General features: G+C 36.7%; 1 protein-coding gene across 1 annotated transcript in view; it reads right to left on the reverse strand.

Annotated features, from left to right (window-relative positions):
* Positions 1 to 454: 454 nt before the first annotated feature.
* CPNE8 (copine 8) overlaps positions 455 to 21,676 on the reverse strand; it is a 263,643-nt gene continuing 242,421 nt past the window's right edge. The window contains exons 19-20 of the mRNA XM_003252308.2: positions 18,905 to 18,978; positions 455 to 2,345 (exon numbers count right to left, since the gene is read on the reverse strand). Coding sequence (XP_003252356.1) covers positions 2,157 to 2,345; positions 18,905 to 18,978 — 263 coding nt within the window. The 3' untranslated portion in view covers positions 455 to 2,156. The remainder of the gene's footprint in view (positions 2,346 to 18,904; positions 18,979 to 21,676) is intronic.

Below are 21,676 nucleotides of genomic sequence, written 5' to 3' on the forward strand. Positions count from 1 at the left end.
CATTACCGTAAGTGTAAATATCCCTGATAACCAGTTTGTACGTACAACTATTACTATGTGTTTTCCTTTATGAAGCATGTCTCTGGGATTTCCTATTGCATAGCACCTAACAGCAACTAACAAAATTTAAGTTATAACAAATATTTCCATGATGGTAATGAGCTCTTCTCTACTTATACAGTCTTGGATACATCACTTAATCCCTCCAATCTTGGTTTACTATATTTTTGCAATGAATACACAAGATTTACGTATCTTCTAATCTTACATGTAGCATTAACATCACTTAAGAAGTTTCTGATTATCATTCTCAGCCATATAAATGATAACATTTGTAAAGAGAAATTGCTTCATTCCTGGCCATTTACTCCCACTAGGTTTGAGCAATCTATTATTTACACAAGGAATTGTACAACTTTTGTTTTCTCTGGACAGTTCAAAAAAATAACTGATGTTTGACAAGAAGAAAAGAATATTGATCTTATTTATTTGTTTTTTGGGTTGATAAAGATAAATTTAAAAATCTGTAGGTTATACACTGTACTGGCATAAATATTTAAGATCAGCAAAGTAAATCATCAAACTATTGTCATTCATACATGAAATGTACAAAGCAAACAGTTATGATTTAAAGATTTTAATACATAATTAAAAATTGACAATTGAGTATTACATAGTTATGTAACATTGATACTGTTAGATATGTGGATGTATATATTTTTCTTTCCAGTAAAATAGTTTCATGCTTATAAAAGTCACTCTAGGTCAACTTGGGACAAAGAAAACAATGTACAGTAGAAATAAACCAAGTATTAAATAGAATATATAGTTAAGGAAAAAATATTATAAAGCAGTTACATTTTTGACACACACACACACACAAATAAATACACTTTTCTATTATTTGAAGGCAATTCACAATCATTTCCAGGAATTCTGTGAGAATTTAAGGCCATTTGTTCTAAAGAAATGCTTTAATTTAGACACAACTTCACAAAACTGTAATTCTTGTAAAAACTGTACATGCAAAAACTCTTTACAATTATTCGTGGACAGGCAGGTCAGTATATAGGAGTAGGTTATTTCACAAATGTGTTGTGCACTAAGTCACATAGTTGTATATATTTAACTGGGAATTTCACAAAAGACTTCCAGCCTGTGCACCTTGTGTGGCAACGTGGAATAGTGATAACAAGAAATCCCGATCAAGAGAGCCAGTATCCCTTTGAATTAAAATATCTAGACAAGATATAATGGAATAAAAAGTTTAAAACATCTGCTACATAGTTCACAGTTAACTAGTCTTGGTTTCAGTCTTTCTAAATAGCATTATTATATAAGGATGCTACTTTTTACAAAGGATTTTCTGTGCATTTACAGATCACAATGTTTGACTTTTTATAATTTCTACTTAGTGTTACAAAATACAAACCGACTGCAGTCGAAATTTAGAACCCAAACTCCATGAAAAATGCATGTTCAACCAGGAGACACATCTGCCGGGCTTAAACTCCCATACCCAGCAAACATTGCTGAGAAATTGATTATTAAGCAGATGTAGTTTCTTAAGACAATCCGGTTACTGAAAAATAGAAAAGCATTTTTCCCTTCCCTTATTTGCAATTGTGTTTGTCCAGACAGTCATTCAAAGAGATATTGCTCTTGTGATTATAGCTATTGCAATTTAGAAGACAAAGGATTCAGTATTCAAAACTCTTATTTTTAAGAACAGTTATAAAAGTATTGAAATTTAAAAAGTAGTAACATGTAAACATTGATACAGAGACTGCTTTCCTATACACATAGCAGTCGAAGACGATATGTGAGTTAAAAACATAGTTTGTGCTTTTTCCCAATAATACATTGGAAATTAGCTGTTTCTGTTAAAAAAAAAAAAAAAAAAAAAAGAAAGATTTAGAGAAGACATCTGTACTTTGCTTCAAGCATTTAAACAATTTTTTCTGTTGCTCATGCAACAACCATATTTACAGTTTTGGTTTAGGAAGAGATTTAATTTTGGATCCAAGAAAGCACATTAACTGCTGAAACCAAACTGAGAAAAGTATCTCATTGCCTGGTTCATTACAGGGCACCAGGCACAAAGCATTAACTCAGCAGTTCTGATTTGTAGTTGACATTAGCATTTCAGAGCGCAGTCATATTTGAGTCTGTAACACATGTGTAGGTGGGGTGTATGGGGGAGGTGCAGGTGATGGCTTGATTCCTCGGGCTCTCATATAGGAGAGAAACTGCTCAGGGATCTCAGCTAGGACGTCTTTAGCCAATCTAGCCATGCTCAGTATGTGGTTTCCACTTCTGTCGATATAATCCCTGAATGGCACAAACTAAAACAGAGACGAAAGAAAGTTATTTCACAGACTTTAGCAGGCTATGTAATAAACACAAAAAATCAACACATGTACACATTTGGTCATAGGAAAATCAGGGAATCTGAGAGTAATGGAGAGATGGATAACAATTATTATACATTTTTAAAAATATTCAATAGGCCAGGCATGGTGGCTCATGCCTGTAATCCCAGCACTTTGGGAGGCTGAGGTGGGTGGATTACCTGAGGTCAGGAGTTCAAGACCAGCCTGACCAACATGGTGAAACCCTGTCTCTACTAAAAATACAAAATTAGCTGGGTGTGGTGGCACACCTTTGTAATCCCAGCTACTCGGGAGGCTGAGGCAGGAGAATTGCTTGAGCCCAGGAGGCAGAGGTTGCAGTGAGCCGAGATTATGCCACTGCACTCCAGCCTGGCTGACAGAGTGAGACTCTGTCTCAAAAAATAAAAAAAAAATTCCATACACTACAAATAGCTATAAGTGACTAAACTTATCTAATATATGCTTTATCTCAAAAGGAATGCAATCATTTTCTATGTTTTTCCTCCAATAACTCATGTCACTTAATCCTAATATGCTTATTATGTTGCCAAATGTCTTCTGCAGTTTTGGGTTCTATACCTAGCCTGAATCCCAACAGGATGGAGCGTTTAACCTCTTTGGGGCTTGGCTTCCTGTCAAATGGAGTTAATACATGCCTAATTCAGCTTCTGATATAAAAATACTACCCAATTCTGGATAAGAAATGAGTATTACCCAATTCAGGGTAAAATGTAACAGTGTACATTGTTAAAAAGTCCTGAACACATTAAAGTATTTTAATTATTTCTAAGACAAAATCGCATGGACTATGAATATAGAATTCACACAGCTCATATTAATAGGAAGCTGAAATATTCAGTACATTGAGTTTTGCATCAGATATTGATTTTTGAATATTATTTGGGAAGACAGAAAAAAAGATCTTGGCATAAGATTTGGATATATTTCTTATTGAAATATCATCATTCTAACAACACATATTAGGTTGGAGCAAAAAGTAATTGCAGTTTTTGCAGTAATGTGTGGTTTTGCAATGGCAAAAACCGCAATTACTTTTGCACCATCCTTAATAAAAATGATTACTATATCTTTATATAGGTAATTATGTGAGAGCCTTTATCAGCTCAATACCAAATGCTCCTGTAATAGATTGCCTGATTCCGTTCTCATTTATAATGGTTACTTAAGTTAATAAACACTGTGCTGTTTGAGGGCATTAGTTCAATTTTCCCTTAGGGGCATAATGATGCTTGATGCAACTTTGAAGTGATTAGAACTGTGAAGGTTGTGATAATTTAAGAGCACAGTAATTTTAGGTCTTCAGAGAAAAGGCAAAGTGAAGATATTTTAATATGTTGAACAATTTGAGTACAATATATAAAAATTTGAATTAAATCATTTTTCTCCCAGATGAAGACAAAGAACAATCCTGTCTCATGCTGTAAAATACCATTTTACATTTATTTTGAAAAACAAAGTAAGTGTTTTTTTTATTTAAAGTTATTCAATATGTGCCTCTGGAAAACAATCATTATTGGAAGGCAGCATTTAAAATGATCATGTTGCTACAGGTAAACCAAGAAAAATTTTAAGAAATCAAAGATTAGGTATAATGCCTTTTATGCAATGAAGGTAGTCTCTTTTAAAAGAGAAGAAAACTATTCCTTTCTTTTTAAAATAAGACATTACAAGGAAGCACATGTATATGACTAAAATTTTACCTTATTTGTCTTTATACCCTATTTCCAGGAGGGAAACTCAGAGCAGTTTTTAGAAATAGGTATTTAAAAGGTGACATATCTTTCTCCTACTAAGGGCAAGAAAGGCAGCTTGCTAAGGGTGTGAAAAAAAAAAAAAAACAACTAACAATAAATGTGATCTTCACTTCAGAAGAGAATGAGGAGAATTAGAACTTTTGTGAAGTCTTTATTCCCTAGCTATGGACAAGACTTGACATTTTTAACAGAAAAAAATCAGAGGTAAAAAAAAAACAAAAAAAACAAATTGAGGTTAATTTTCTTTCTGAAACTATAATTAGGAAAGAGAAAATAGGAATCAATACAGTTAGGGAATAATGAGAAAATATATCTAATTGTAACTATAATTTACTTAATTCTTATTCTAGAAGGTATAATGCTTTAAATGTTAACATTTAGTAATGTTGGTATGGTCAGTATACATGCAGTGGTCTTTAGACTTTTTTTGAAGAGTGTTTGTTTTTGAAAATGTATGTAGCTAATACACACATTTCATGGAAATGTTGGCAAACAGTTGATGCTTCTCTATGGAAAGGGGAGATCTCCTCTGCTTCTTTTATCTTACCTTTACCTCAACTTTGGTCTCATATTCTTTACCTTGCTTCTACATTATGGACATTAAACTCATTTAAGTTTTTACCTCCCTATTCTCAGAAACTTTGGAATTAGACTTCCCAGGTTCAAAGCCTGGTTCTGCTGCCTGTTGCCTGCATGATCTTGAGCAGGTTATTTTCTACTCTTTGCCTCAGTTTCTTCTTCTATAAAATAAAAACCAGATGGCTTCACGGCAAATTCCACCAAACTTGTAAAGAACTAACACACATTCTTCTCAAATTGTTTTTTAAAATTGAAGTGGGGAGCTCTCAGCAACGTGGAAAGGAACTGGCCAGCAACCCAGCTTAAAGGATCCTCCATAAGAGCCACACAAGTCTGTGCACAGACCAAAGAATAGACACTGCGGGAACCGTAAAGTATTTCCTTGGTGGTTGGGACCAAGCCTTTCAGGTCCGTTCCAAGATGGCCAAATAGGAACAGCTCTGGTCTGCAGCTCCCAGCGTGATAGACGCAGAAGATGGGTGATTTCTGCATTTCCAACTGAGGTAGCTAGATCACCTCACTGGGACTGGTTGGACAGCGGGTGCAGCTCACAGAGGGTGAGCCGAAGCAGTGCGGGGTGTCACCTCACCCAGGAAGTGCAAGGGGTCAGGGGATTTCCCTTTCCTAGCCAAGGGAAGCCATGACAGACTATACCTGGAAAAAGGGGACACTCCTGCCCAAATACTGTGCTTTTCCCATGGTCTTAGCAACTGGCAGACCAGGAGATTCTCTCCTGTGCCTAGCTCAGTGGGTCCCATTCCCACGGAGCCTTGCTCACTGCCAGCGCAGGAGTCTGAGATCGACCTGCGAGGCTGCAGCCTGGTGCGGGGAGGGGTGTCCACCATTGCTGAGGCTTGAGTAGGTAAACAAAGTGGCAAAGAAGCTCGAACTGGGTGGAGCCCACTGCAGCTCAGCAAGGCCTACTGCCTCTATAAACTCCACCTCTGCGGGTAGGGCACAGCTGAACAAAAGGCAGCAGAAACTTCTGCAGACTTAAATATCCCTGTCTGACAGCTCTGGAGAGAGCAGTGGTTCTCCCAGCATGGCGTTTGAGCTCTGAGAACGGACAGACCACCTCCTCAAGTGGGTCCCTGACCCCCATAGCATAACTGGGAGACACCTCCCAGTAGGGGCCAAGAGACACCTCATACAGCCGGGTGCCCCTCTGAGACGAAGCTTCCAGAGGAAGGATCAGACAGCAATATTTGCAGTTCTGCAATATTTGCTGTTCTGCAGCCTCCACTGGTGATACTCAGGAAAGCAGGGTCTGGAGTGGACCCCCAGCAAACTCCAAAAGACCTGCAGCTGAGGGACCTGACTATTAGAAGGAGAACTAACAAAGAGAAAGGAGTAGCATCAACATCAATAAAAAGGACATCCACACCAAAACCCCATCTATAGGTCACCAACATCAAAGACCAAAGGTAGATAAAACCACAAAGACGGTGAGAAACCAAAGCAGAAAAGCTGAAAATTCTAAAAACCAGAGCGCTGCTTCTCCACCAAAAGATCACAGCTCCTTGCCAGCAATGGAACAAAGATGGATGGAGAATGAGTTTGACGAGTTGACAGAAGTAGGCTTCAGAAGGTCGGTAATAACAAACTTCTCCGAGTTAAAGGAGCATGTTCTAACCCATCACAAGGAAGCTAAAAACCTTGAAAAAAGGGTAGACGAATGGCTAACTAGAATAAGCAGGGCCGAGAAGACCTTAAATGACCTGATGGAGCTGAGAACCATGGCACGAGAGCTACGTGATGCATGCACAAGCTTCAACAGCTGATTCAATCAAGTGGAAGAAAGGATATCAGTGATTGAAGATCAAATTAATGAAATAAAGCAAGAAGACAAGATTAGAGAGTAAAAAGGAACAAACAAAGCCTCCAAGAAATATGGGACTATGTGAAAAGACCAAATCTACGTTTGATTGGTGTACCTGAAGGTGATGGGAAAAATGGAACCAAGTTGGAAAACACTCTTCAGGATATTATCCAGAAGAACTTCCCCAACCTAGCAAGGCAAGCCAACATTCAAATTCAGGAAATACAGAGAACACCAAAAGGTACTCCTCAAAAAGAGCAACCCCACGACATATAATTGTCAGATTCACCAAGGTTGAAATGAAGGAAAAAATGTTAAGGGCAGCCAGAAAGAAAGGTCGGGTTGCCCAAAAAGGGAAACCCATCAGAGTAACAGCGGATCTCTCATTAGAAACCCTACAAGCCAGAAGACAGTGGAGGCCAATATTCAACATTCTTAAAGAAAAGAATTTTCAATCCAGAATTTCATATCCAGCCAAACTAAGCTTCATAAGTGAAGGAGAAATAAAATCCTTTACAGGCAAGCACATGCTGAGAGATTTTGTCACCACCAGGCCTGCCTTACAAGAGCTCCTGAAGGAAACACTAAATATGGAAAGGAATAACTGGTACCAGCCACTGCAAAAACATGCCAAATTGTAAAGACCATCAATGCTATGAAGAAACTGCATCAATTAATGGGCAAAATAACCAGCTAACATAATAACGACAGGATCAAATTCACACATAACAATATTAACCTTAAATGTAAATGGGCTAAATGCCCCAATTAAAAGACACAGACTGGAAAACTGGATAGTCAAGACCCATCAGTGTCCTGTACTCAGGAGACCAATCTCACATGCAGAGACACACATAGGCTCAAAATGAAGGGATGGAGGAAGATCTACCAAGCAAATGGAAAGAAAAAAAAAAAAAAGCAGGGATTGCAATGCTAGTCTCTGATAAAACAGACTTTAAACCAACAAAGATCAAAAAAGACAAAGAAGGCCATTACATAATGGTAAAGGGATCAATTCAACAAGAAGAGCTAACTATCCTAAATATATATGCACCCAATACAGGAGCACCCAGATTCATAAAGCAAGTCCTTAGAGACCAACGAAGAGACTTAGACTCCCACACAATAAAAGTGGGAGACTTTAACACCCCACTGTCAATATTAGACAGATCGACAAGACAGAAGGTTAACAAGGATATACAGGAATTGAACTCAGCTCTGCGCCAAGCAGAACTAATAGACATCTACAGAACTCTCTACCCCAAATCAACAGAATATACATTCTTCTCAGCACCACATCACACGTATTCCAACTGACCACAGAGTTGGAAGTAAAGCGCTCCTCAGCAAATGTAAAAGAACAAAAATCACAACAAACTCTCTCTCAGACCGCAGTGCAATCAAATTAGAACTCAGGATTAAGAAACTCACTCAAAACCACACAACTATATGGAAACTGAACAACCTGCTCAATGTGCAAAAATCACAAGCATTCCTATACACCAATAACAGACAGAGAGCCAAATCATGAGTGAACTCCCATTCACAACTGCTACAAAGACAATAAAATACTTAGGAATCCTACTTACAAGGGATGTGAAGGACCTCTTCAAGGAGAACTACAAACCACTGCTCAACGAAATAAAAGAGGACACAAATAAATGGAAGAACATTCCATGCTCATGGTTAGGAAGAATCAATATCATGAAAATGGCCATACTGCCCACGGCAATTTATAGATTCAATGCCATCCCCATCAAGCTACCAATGACTTTCTTCACAGAATTGGAAAAAAACTACTTTAAAGTTCCTATGCAACCAAAAAAGAGCCTGCATTGCCAAGACAATCCTAAGCAAAAAGAACAAAACTGGAGGCATCCCGCTACCTGACTTCAAACTACACAACAAGGCTACAGTAACCAAAACAGCATGGTACTGGTACCAAAACAGAGATATGGACCAATGGAACAGAACAGAGGCCTCAGAAATAACACCATACATCTACAACCATCTGATTTTTGACAAACCTGACAAAAACAACCAATGGGGAAAGGATTCCCTATTTAATAAATGGTGCTGGGAAAACTGGCTAGCCATATGTAGAAAGCTGAACCAGGATCCTTTCCTTACACCTTATATAAAAATTAATTCAAGATGGATTAAAGACTTAAATCTTAGACCTACAACCATAAAATCCCTAGAAGAAAACCTAGGCAATACCATTCAGGACATAGGCACAGATAAAGACTTCATGACTAAAACACCAAAAGCAATGGCAACACAAGCCAAAATAGATAAATGGGATCTAATTAAACTAAAGAGCTTCTGCACGGCAAAAGAATACCATCAGAGTGAACAGGCTGCCTACAGAATGGGAGAAAATTTTTGCAATCTACCCATCTGACAAAGGGTTAATATCCAGAATCTACAAAGAACCTAAACAAATTTACAAGAAAAAAACAAACAAACCCATCAAAAAGTGGGCAAGGGATATGAACAGATACTTCTCAAAAGACATTTATGCAGCCAACAGACACATGGAAAAATGCTAATCATCACTGGTCATCAGAGAAATGCAAATCAAAACCACAGTGAGATACCATCTCACACCAGTTAGAATGGCCATCATTAAAAAGTCAGGAAACAACAGATGCTGGAGAGGATGTGAAGAAATAAGAATGTTTTTACACTGTTGGTGGGAGTGTAAATTACTTCAACTATTGTGGAAGACAGTGTGGCAATTCCTCAAGGATCTAGAACTAGAAATGCCATTTGACCCAGCCATCCCATTACTGGGTATATACCCAAAGGATTATAAATCATACTACTATAAAGACACATGCATACGTATGTTTATTGTGGCACTATTCACAATAGCAAAGACTTGGAACCAACCCAAATGTCCATCAATGATAGACTGGATTAAAAAAATGTGGCACATGTATACCATGGAATACTATGCAACCATAAAAAAGGATGAGTTCATCTCCTTTGCAGAGACATGGATGAAGCTGGAAACCATCATTCTGAGCAAACTATCACAAAGAGAGAAAACCAAACACTGCATATTCTCACTCATAGGTGGGAATTGAACAATGAGAACACTTGGACACAGGGTGGGGAACATCACACACTGGGGCCTGTTGGGGGTGGGGGACTCGGGGAGAGAGAGCATTAGGAGAAATACCTAATGTAAATGATGAGTTGATGGGTGCAGCAAACCAACATGGCACATAGATACCTATGTAACAAACCTGTATGTTGTACCCTAGAACTTAAAGTATAATAAAAATAAATAAATAAATAAAATTGAAGGGGAATGAATTCTTCCAAATGTATTCCACAAGGCCAGAACTACCCTGATACCAAAACCAGACAAGGACACAACAACAAAAATCTACAGGTTAATATTCCTGATGAACATAGACGCAAACATCTTCAACGAAATACTAGCAAACCAAATACAACAGCACATCAAAAAGATTATACACCATGATCAAGTAGGATTTATCTCAGGTATGCAAGGATGGTTCGATGTGTGCAAATCAATAAATGTGATACATCATATGAACAGAATGGAAGCAAAAAAAAAAAAACACATGATCTCGATAGATGCAGAAAAAGCATTTGATAAAATACAACATCCCTTCAGGATAAAAATTGTCTGTAAATTAGGTATAGAAGGAACATACCTCAACACAATAAAGGCTATTATGACAAACCCACAGCTAATATCATAGTGAATGGAAAACGTTGAAAACTTTTCCTCAAAGAACTTGAACAAGAGAAAGATGCCCATTTTCACCACCCTTATTCAACATGGCACTGGAAGTCCCAGCCAGAGAAATTAGGCAATAGAAAGAAATGAACAGCATCCAAATTGGAAAGCAAGAGATTAAGTTATCCCTGTTTGCAGCTGCGATGATCTTATATATGGAAAATCCTGAGAATACCACAACACAACTGTCAGAACTAATAAGTGAATTCAGAAAAGTCATAAGATACAAAATCAACATACAACAATCAGTGGCATTTCTTTATACCAATGGCAAACTAGCTGAAAAAGAAATCAAGAAAGCAATCTCATTTATAATAGCCAAAAAAAACTAGAAATAAGTTTAATCAAAGAGGTGAAAGATCTCTACAATAAAAACTATAAACCACTGATGAAAGAAGTTTAAGAAGACACACAAATAAAAATCTCATGTTCATGAATTGGAATAATTAATATTGTTAAAATGACCATACTACCCAAAGCAATCTACACATTTAAAGTAATACCTGTCAGAATACCAAGACATTCTTTACAGAAATAGAAAAACACAATCCTAAAATTTGTCTGGAGCCACATAAGACTCCAAATAGCCAAAGCAATTCTGAGCCACAAGAAGAAAGCTGAAGGTATTAAATTACCTGACTTCAAAATATATTACACAGCCATAGAAACCAAAACAGGAAGGCACTGGCATAAAAACAGACACATAGACCAATGGAACAGAACAGAGAACCCAGAAATAAATCCACATATTTACAGCCAACTGATTTTTGACAAATGCATCACCAACATACACTGGGGAAAGAACACCCTTTTCATTAAATGGTGCTGGGATAACTGGATATCCATATGCAGAAGAATGAAACTACACCCTTATCTATCACCATAAAAAATCAACTCAAAATGGGTTAAAGACTTAAATGTAAGATCCTAAACTATGAAACTACTAGAAAGAAACCACAGGGGAAATGCATCAGGACATGAGTAGGCAAAAATTGTATGAATAAGGCCTCCCAACTTAGGCAACAAAAGTAAAACTAGACATATGGTATTATATTAAGCTAAAATCTTCTCAACAGCAAAAGAAGTAATCAAGAGAGTGAAGAGATAACCTTTTATTCATCTAATAAGGGATTAATATCCAGAATATACAATAAATTCAAACAATAGCAAAACGAAAAACAAAAACAAAAAACAAAAAACAAAAGCAAACCAAAAACACCCCACAAAGAATCTGATTTTAAAATGGACAAGTGACCTAAATAGATATTTCTCAAAAGAAGGCACACAAATGGCCAAAAATAAATGAGAAAATGCTGAAAAATCACAACTTATCAGGGAAATGCAAATCAAAATCACAATGAGATATCATCTCATCCCAGTTAGAATGGCTATTACCAAAAAGACAAAAATGTCAAATATTGATAAGGATGTAGAGAAAAGGGAACTCATACATTGTTGGTGGGAATGTAAATTATTACAACCATTATGGAAAACAGAACTACCATATGCTTCAGCAATCCCACTACTGGGTATTTATCCAAATGAAAGGAAATCGGTATGTCAAGTAAATAGCTGCATTGCCATGTTTATTGCAGCATTATTCACAACAGCCAGGATATGACATGACCAAAGTCCCTTAGAGGAATGCAAAAGGAAAGTGTAGCATATGTACACAATGAAATACTATTCTGCCATAAAAAATGAAATTCTGTCACTTGTGGCAGCATGGATGAGCCTGGAGGACACTATGTTAACTGAAAGAAGCCAGGCACAGAAAAATAAATACCACATGTTCTCCCTCATATGTGTATGCTAAAAAAGTTGATCTCATAGAAATAGAGAGTAGAATAGTGGTTACTATAGGCTGGGAAGGATAGGTGGGGAAAGAGGGGTAAGGAGACTGTGGTTAATGGATACAAAATTATGGCTAGATAGGAGGAATAAATTCTGTTGTTCTCTAGCACTGTAGGGTTACCGTAGTTAATGATTATTTATTGAATATTTTTGAATAGCTAGAAGACAGAATTTTGAATGTCCCCAAATAAATGTCTGAGATGTGGGTATGCTACCCCTGATGGAATAATTATACATTTCATACATGTAATGAAATATCACACTGTACCCTATAAATATGTATAATTATGTCAATAATAAAATAAAATAAAAAGGATAATTACAGAATACCTATTTCATTGTTTCATATTAAATAAGTTAAAACCTAAAGTGCTTAAACAGTTAACAGTTCAATTTGTAATATGTATTATACATGAAAGCCATCATTATAATTACTATTTGTATTCATTAACTTACACATTTATATAGTCAATATAAAGCAATTTTGTTAATAGTTTTCAATTTATATCCATATCAAACATTAAATATAAGGAAGATTATTATTAATTTTATCTCTTTCAAATTTGAGTACAGTATCAGTTATACAGTAATTCCTGGACTTTTCAAATTTTAAAACACTGTTGTTTCACCTTTTCAGCAAGTCCTACAGGATATGCGATGTTTTTTAATTGAGGTAAATTGAATTTCACTTTTAAGAATTTTATGACACTCTGGAACATCAAAGCTAAGGCTCATAATCATCACTGCTCTTACAATACACACAGTTCTACTCTTCTTTAAAACATACAGGTAAAAAAGAAATCCTCAATTTCAACCTACGATGGGAGTATACATCACATTTAGCTTAGGTGAGCACAGAGTCTGATACTCCATTTGGACATTAGGGGGCACTGCCCACAGGTTGAGAACCACTGTCATAGGAAGTCACTGTTAACAAACAGGAGTATCCTTCATCCCACACTTATATTTGGAGTAGGATTAAAAAAAAGTCACTAGCCTAAACTAAACCTTTTCCAAAGGAACATTTATTTCTTCAGTCATGTCACAAGGTACTTTATAAATGAGAAAAAAAAGACGAGTGGCTTCAGAAATTTCCTTTACCTCTTACTTCAAATCTTAAAATTTTCATGACAAAATTGCCCTCTTTCTTGGAAGATTGCTCATATCCTTTTATATTTACAGGTTTCCACTCAACTTCTTAGGCCACTCTGTTTATTACCTCTATTAGTCCCTCATTTCTGATCCCTGTACCTGAGAACCTTTTGTCCAAAATAATTCCCACACATTTGTGAATGCATGTTGACCACATGGTAATTTAGACCCTTATAATATTTAGTTGAGAAGAATAAATCAATTTTTACTTTGCATTAATTTATCACATTCATATAAAGAATACCAATAAATGCATTGTATTCTATAGGAAGTATGGTATACTTGTTACTCTACATCTTTTTTCAGCACCCACCAGTGTAGGGAAAATGTTCCACATGACTGCTCTAACTGCTTGCTTTGCCTATTTGTAAAAACAAGCTTGAATTCATTTGGGCAAATGGGCTTTTAGTTGCTGCTCTGCCCAGTTTTGCTTTATTGTTCCCACTGTGCAGAGCTCCATTAGTGATTTTCAAGTCTAAGCCCTCAAGGTTATTACTCTCCTTTTAATGGAAAATATGATTTAAATATAATTTTTAAGGAAATGATAAGCTGGCCAGAAGCTACATGCAGCCAGGGGGAATGGCACTGCATTATACACAATGGCCAATCCACAGCATAAACAAACAAATAGAAAGCCTTTATGTATATTGACTTATGACAAGGTAGTAAGTTTTGTGATTAAGTCTCATTACCTCAATATTTAATTTCATATCAGTATAGTATAAACAGCAAGCAGGATGGTTGTTATTCTAAAACTTAAGTGACTTTTCTTATGTTAGGGCACAGCTACTATGAAATAATGACAAAAAAATGCAATGCCTTCCTACTGGACTGCGCCAATGTACTGTACTGATAATAACGCATTTATTGAGCAACTGGTAGTTGGGAGGTCTTCTGCTAGGAGATTTAGCACAATATGTCATTTAATATTCACAAATATCTTATATACTTTTAATGCACATAAGAGGAAACTGAAACTTAGAAAGTTTAATTAAGTTATCCAGGATCGGCTCTGAGTATGTCAGAATCACTACTTGACCTCAAATGGATCTGACTTGAATTGATTAGCCACTTCAGTAATATAAAAAGGGTAATAGATCTTGATAATTTTCATTAAAATTTTGTCTTTTAGGACAGTGTGTTATAATAGGAGTAACACAGGTTTTAGAACCAGAACACTCTTGGAAATCTGGATCTACCAACTTATGACCTAAATAACTTTCCAAAAGTTGTTTAACTTTTGATCTGGGGCTGGGGGGACAAAGTGAAAATTCATCCAGGTGTGGTGAGTGAGGTCTTTGGAGAGGGCTGTGTGACAGGCTATACGTTGAGAAATTTGAAAGTATAGGATTTCAATCAGCACAGATGAGGAGGAAGAGTATTCCAGGTAAAATGACAAGTGAAAATAAAAGCAAGAACCATGGAAATGTATGATGTGAAGTTAGTTTATTAAGATAAAATACAGTGTGTTTGTCTGTTTCTGTGTGTATTTTTAGCTAAAGAAGGGCCTGAAGTCAGGTCATGGAGAATCTTAAATGCCATGTTTAGGTGTTAGAATCAAAATTATACAGAATACATGTTAAGAATTTTAGAATCAGACATTTTCGGATTAAATCCTGGTCCACTTCTCATTAGCTGGGTGACTGTGGACAACAGGAATTGAGCTAGCTTCATGTCCTCTTTTGTAAAATGCAATAATCAAAGTACCTGTCACATAAAGTTAATTAAGGACTGAGTGATTTAATGCTATAGCTCTTAGCCTGCCTAGCACATGAAACAATTAATAAAGGGTTAAATATCATTATACGAAAAGGAAGGTATTTAATATTTACTATACTAATAAAACCCCATCTACTACCCCCAATTTTCTGCTGAACCTCAGCTACGTACTATTATTTGCCACCTTAGGGTTTTCTTTGTCCACTTGAGAAATCTGGAATTTCAATTGTGTTGTGTGTATAAACTGGATTCGCTTCAAACAGTGAGAAATGGAAAGCAGAGAAAAGGTGAGACAGCCTAAATAGACCCTATTATCTGATAATATTTTAGAGAATTGGTTTACAGTATTTTCTGACCATGGGAAGATTGAAAATACTATCCTGCATGTACACTTGCAACCCCACTATTCTAAATATTCAAGAGTGTTTCTCTCCTTTAAAATAATTTGCTTTAAAAACTTTTTAGTGACTGGTAGAACCTGGAAAACTCTGATGGTGGAAGGTTTAGCCTTATTCAAGGTGAGAGAGGAGGTGCCAATTCTTTTACACAATGTGAATGCAAATGATCAATGTGATATGTAAAGTACTGACCACCATGTAGAAACTTCTCTATGAAAGTAGAAATGAGTACATCAAATCTCTAACTCAATGCAGGCATGTAAGTCAAGATGCCACTGTCATTCAGGGTGCTACTAATTTCCTAGGGACATTTTGATTTCTTGTTCAGTAAATGTTAAGACCTCACTACTCTTCAGTTCAATCTTACATGGCAGAATCCCTTGAGTGTTCACCTGTATCCCCAGCTGTGTTCAAAATCTTTGGGATCTCAATGTTACTTTATGGTGATAGGCTGCTGTCAAGGATTCTGACTTTTTTTTTTTCTTTCACTTTTGAGATGGAGTTTCACTCTTGTTGTCCAGGCTGGAGTGCAATGGTATGATCTTGGCTCACTGCAATCTCCACCTCCTGGGTTCAAGCAATTCTCTTGCCTCAGCCTCCTGAATAGCTGAGATTACAGGCACCCACCACCAAGCCCAGGTAATTTTTTGTATCTTTAGTAGAGACAGGGTTTCACCATGTTGCCCAGGCGGGTCTTGAATTCCTGATCTCAGGCGATCCTCCCGCCTCGGCCTCCCAAAGTGCTGGGATTAAGCTGGGATTACAGGCGTGAGCCACCATACCCGGTTGGATTCTGACTTTCAAGAAGCAAAAACTTATATAATTATACTACTGTGTACCTATGCTATTGGTAAGTAACAAAGTATTTTATGTCTGTTACTTCCTCTGAGACTCACAACATCATGGGAGGAGCAAAGATGAAAGAATTTGGAGTCTACAGATAATGAAACAAAGATACAGAAATGTTTCTACTTGTTCAAGACCAGAGTGACAAAATTATAGTTTCATAGATCATCAGTGTTTTATCTCAATATTCTGTTCCATGTAGTATACCTATTGATTGATTAGTTTTGTGATCAAGGACAATTTTTATTAATGCAAATAGGCTGTTACAAACATAACCTATTGGTCTTTTGAAAGGAAACCTTAATGATGTGAGTAATCTTAGCTATTTCCTAATGAAGAAAGTAATACCAAGCTTCTCTTAAGCATCATTTAAATAGAACTATGAGATATGAGGTTGCCTCTGCTAACTTGGTAAAAATGCATTAGAACAGCAACATAACATTCTAAAGACTTCAAATTCATACTTCCATGCGGTAATTCGATTTTTTGGAAACTGAACAAATATTCTAGAGAGCTTTTAAATAAAGTGTAATTACTTAGACCTATAATTATGCTGATGAGGTTAAGGTGAATAATCATGTGTCTAATTATGAAAAAAACACATAATGGGCCGGGCACGGTGGCTCACGCCTATAATCCCAGCACTTTGGGAGGCCGAGGCGGGCAGATCACAAGGTCAGGAGATCGAGACCATTCTGGCTAACACAGTGAAACCCCATCTCTACTAAAAAATACAAAAAAAAAATAAGCCAGGTGTGGTGGCGGGCACCTGTAGTCCCAGCTACTCGGGAGGCTGAGGCAGGAGAATGATGTTAACCCAGGAGACGGAGCTTGCAGTGAGCCGAGATCACACCACTGCACTCCAGCCCGGGCAACAGAGCGAGACTCTGCCTGAAAAAACACACACACACACACACACACACACACACACACACACACACACACACACGCATAATGAGCTTCTTAAGCAAATGACCATACCACCAGGTTCTTTTTCCCAGCTGCTCTTAACCTAATCATTTATGTAAGTGTGATTTTTACTGTATCAAGTACTTTAGGTTGAAAAGCTTACATCATATTCAATTATCTTTTTAAAAAATCTATTTTACAGAAGTTTTTATTTTAAAATTTAATTTTGCTGACTAATGAAGAATAATTATTTTTGATCTTTATCAACGTTGCTTTTTATATTATCATACTAACAGATTATATTATTACTTCCTCAAATTATTTCAAGTATTTTTTGTTGTTCTTTTGTCTAAGAGTTCTATTTCAGGAATGTATTTTATATGCATTATCTCACTTAATCTTCACAATTCTATTTATCCCCCAAAACACTGAAATCTAGAAAGCTTATCCAAGTTATCATAGTGGAAAAGTCAGAATTTGAACCAAATTCTGTATGATCCCTGATAGAGCAGGAGCACCGTCATCCTGGACAAACACGGCCACTTTAAGTTCCAGCTCCCTTTCTAGCCTCATGCATTTTAAGGAAATTACTTCTCTTCTAACTACAAGCAGCCACAAAGAGCAGACAGTAAAACACAGATAAGACAGCCTGGGCACAGAGGGAGGTGGGAGGGAAAGTCTATTAGGTAACTGCCAAACTTTACCCTTATACAAGGGGCCCAGTAAAACAGTGGGCCTTTAGTAAGCATACTCCTTTCCCTTCATGCGCGCTAAGATAGTGAAGCTAAAAGCAGAGTCGGGGGATATGCCTGCAGTTGCAGAAAGATGTATGGGAACAGACACACAACTCTCCCTCCCAGATAAGCGCAACAAAGAGACACAGAAGCAGTACAAGCCTCTGATAAACTCTCCCACCCAGAATCCTTAAAAACTCCTGGTCTGTAAGAGAGTGAGGTTTCTGATCTAATTCAGTCAAAAGTCCCTCCCAGGTTTGAAAACCTGTTGACTGTGAAGCCACCCTTTGTGTTTCTCTGCTCTTTCTTTAATTCTTACAATCACAAATTATTTTCTATTAATGACTGTATTATGGGTGAATATACATGTTACTATTTAGGAAATAATATTAAAGTTCATTGTTTGCTCTGTTAAAATTTTGATACCATGTGCTTAAATGGTACTGAGACCTTCTTCCTTTTCCTATCCAAAAAGATATACTTCACAGCTTTTTGTCTGACATCCTAAAAATATGGAAATTTTATGCAACTATTTAGTTGAATTAACACCTTGCTTTCAATTATAAATTTGAACTACATTTAATTACTGATTGTTTATATTCACGTCTAGAGTAATAGGCTTTACTTAAGTAGTTTTCTTAATTCTAGCCTTTTCTATATGTAGATGTAATTTTTTAATATATGACATATTTTAGGATCTATTTCCCTATTTTTTCTAAACATAATGTATGAGGGAAGCATGAAAATACACACAAAGTTTTTGGTATATTTTTACTAAATTTACTTACTCTGGGTATCTACAAGATTAAAATATATTTAGTTTTTGTTGAGACTAATAAATAGAAAAGCATCATTAAAAAGTCTGTTATATTTTTAGCTTCTAATTTTGTGAAAGATCCCGATGATATTTGCTAGCAATAGTAAAGTAGGAAAAGGTTTATTTCTTACCTGCACAATGTCTCTTTCAGCATATTTTCCTCTAGAGGAGACTCTTACATCATCTCCATCCAATTCGACCATCGCTTTAAGAGAAAATATGATCATTTATTCAGCACATTTTAGCCAAATACTAAAACAATGTGGACAATAAGGAAATCAAGATGTATGAAGTAGCAAAATGTGCTGTGAAAAGACAGAAAGCATGTTGATCCCTTCATGTCTTCACTCATTTCTCACACAAAACTTGACTAAGTGTGCATTTTACAGACAAGGAGTGAACCAAGATCTTGTGTGACTCTTTGAAAGGTGAGCAGAGCCAGTCTCTGGGTCTATCTCTTTGTAGAACCTGTAAAACTGTCTCTGGGCCTATCTCTCCATTCTACCAGTTCTCAACTTCGGGTTATATGGTTACATGACTGATTGAGCAAGTGATGTTAATCCATCAAATTTTAATTTTTCTTTCTAATTTAAGAAGCTTGGCCTTAATCATCATAGAATTCTCAATTACAAGTTGAACTTTATTTTCATTGAAACTACGGCAAAGCCATACACACACATACACACACACAAGCATACACACACACTGCCTGATTTTTACTTTACAAACAGATTTAAAAACAGAGGCATTTTCTCTGCTCTTATACTGATTGGATAAAGTGTGATTTTTCTGAAGTACAATTTTTTTGTTGATTAAGAAATAATTTTGACATTTCCTAGATCAGCTGGTATTTGGAAATGCTGGGATATAATGGGACAGCTGGTGATATGGTAATGCCGTGCTGCAATTAAGAACATTTTCTAGGGTTTATTAAGTTTTCAGTGAGAATTCTCTAAATAATTAATTACATGAGGAATGCTAATTTGTGCTTAAAGTATAATTCTATTACTGATAATTCATTTTGTAAACACATGACATTCACCAGACTGCAGAGAGCCACTTACAATTATAATTTTGGCCTCATCACCCATCTCTCCGGCCCCAATACTGCTCAGTCAGCATACAATCCTCACTTCTTTACTCTTTTCTTCAGTGCTTAGATAATGTATTTGGGTTAAAAACATTGTTTTCAATTTTACCTTGTACACATGTTCATGAGTCAATGCTTGGGCTGAAATGCTGCTAGTATACATAATTAACAGAGAGCTACTGTTCAATAATTTGTCAAGGTGTACAATATATATAATAATTATGTAAAATCTATATATTACCAATAATAAGATAATTATCCCAATGCAGAAGACATTTTTTAATCTCCCTTACTTCTTGGATATGTAAATATAATTCATTATGTTCGAATACTTTCAGTAATTAATTCTTTTTATATCTAAATTTGCTTTTACAATTTTCACATTACTTTGGGACATAAATATGCACCAATAGTAACATTCAGTGGTCACAAACACTTCTCTGTTATTCTCTAATATGTTAATAATTTACAACAATTACCCTATACTCATGCTAAAATGGGAAACAAGGATTAGATGATAATCTAGGTCTCACTTTCCACAATCTTCTACAATCCCCATTGGTCTCTGTGTTTCATTCCAGTTAATGAAGAAAAGGACAGTCATTTAGGCAATACTGTATTAGCATGAGGTCCTATAAAATATCTCCCACTTTTCAGCATGTCTGGTTTAAAACACTGTAGACAGCAAGAAGTGGAGGCTGTGCTTTTGAGAGCAAGAAGAGAGATGGTGTGTAAGTGGTGGAGGGGTCAGGTCTACTCTTCAGGTGTGCAGACCATCTGGTCCTCCAGCAGGTGGAGATTATGAACCTCAGTCTCCCACCATTACCTCTTCTGGAAAGGTGTATGAGACAGATCTGCATTTCTTTCTAGCCGTGGGAGACACAATGAAGTTAGAAACCCTTTTATTTATCCCCTTCGTCTAACTCGAATCAAAGCAGATAGCCAGATGCTGCTTTAATTTGACTTTTTGGCTGCCTTTTAAGCATAAAGAAATCTTTCTTTAGAATAAAGGTTCTTTTTTAGTAGTGAAAAAGAGTCACTGGGGAAATTTATGTAGATAGTTTTAAAATGGTCTTATCAAAATACAGAGTTAAATTTAAATACTCAATCTAATAGTTTATTCTTATTTCCTCTACCTTCAAAGGACAGATGGCAAAATATTGTATTTCTTGCCCATGCAAACAATGTCTTTCAGGTTAAGAAAATGTGTAGATGTTGGATTTATGTGGTTAGCTGATGAAATCTGCGATATGGTTTGGCTCTGTGTCCCCACCCAAATCTCATCTAAAATTGTAATTCCCATGTGTTGAGGGAGGGACCTGTAATCCCCACATGTAGAGGGAGGGAAGTGACTGGATTATGGGGGTGGTTCCCCCATGCTGTTCTCGTGATAGTGAGTGAATTCTCAGGAGATCTTATGGTTTTATAAATGGCCCTCTTTCCTGCCCTCTCACATGCTCTCTCTCTCTCCTGCCACCATGTAGGATGTGCCTGTTTCCCCTTCCACCATGATTCTAAGTTTTCTTTTTCTTTTTTTTTTTTTTTTGAGACGGAGTCTTGCTCTGTGCCCCAGGCTGGAGTGCAGTGGCGCGATCTCGGCTCACTGCAAGCTCCGCCTCCCGGGTTCACGCCATTCTCCTGCCTCAGCCTCCCGAGTAGCTGGGACTACAGGCGCCCGCCAACACACCCGGCTAATTTTTTGTATTTTTAGTAGAGACGGGGTTTCACTGTGTTAGCCAGGATGGTCTCGATCTCCTGACCTCGTGATCCGCCCGCCTCGGCCTCCCAAAGTGCTGGGATTACAGGCTTGAGC

The sequence above is a fragment of the Nomascus leucogenys genome, chromosome 11, assembly GCF_006542625.1.
Source record: "Nomascus leucogenys isolate Asia chromosome 11, Asia_NLE_v1, whole genome shotgun sequence".
NCBI classification, from domain to species: Eukaryota; Metazoa; Chordata; class Mammalia; order Primates; family Hylobatidae; genus Nomascus; species Nomascus leucogenys.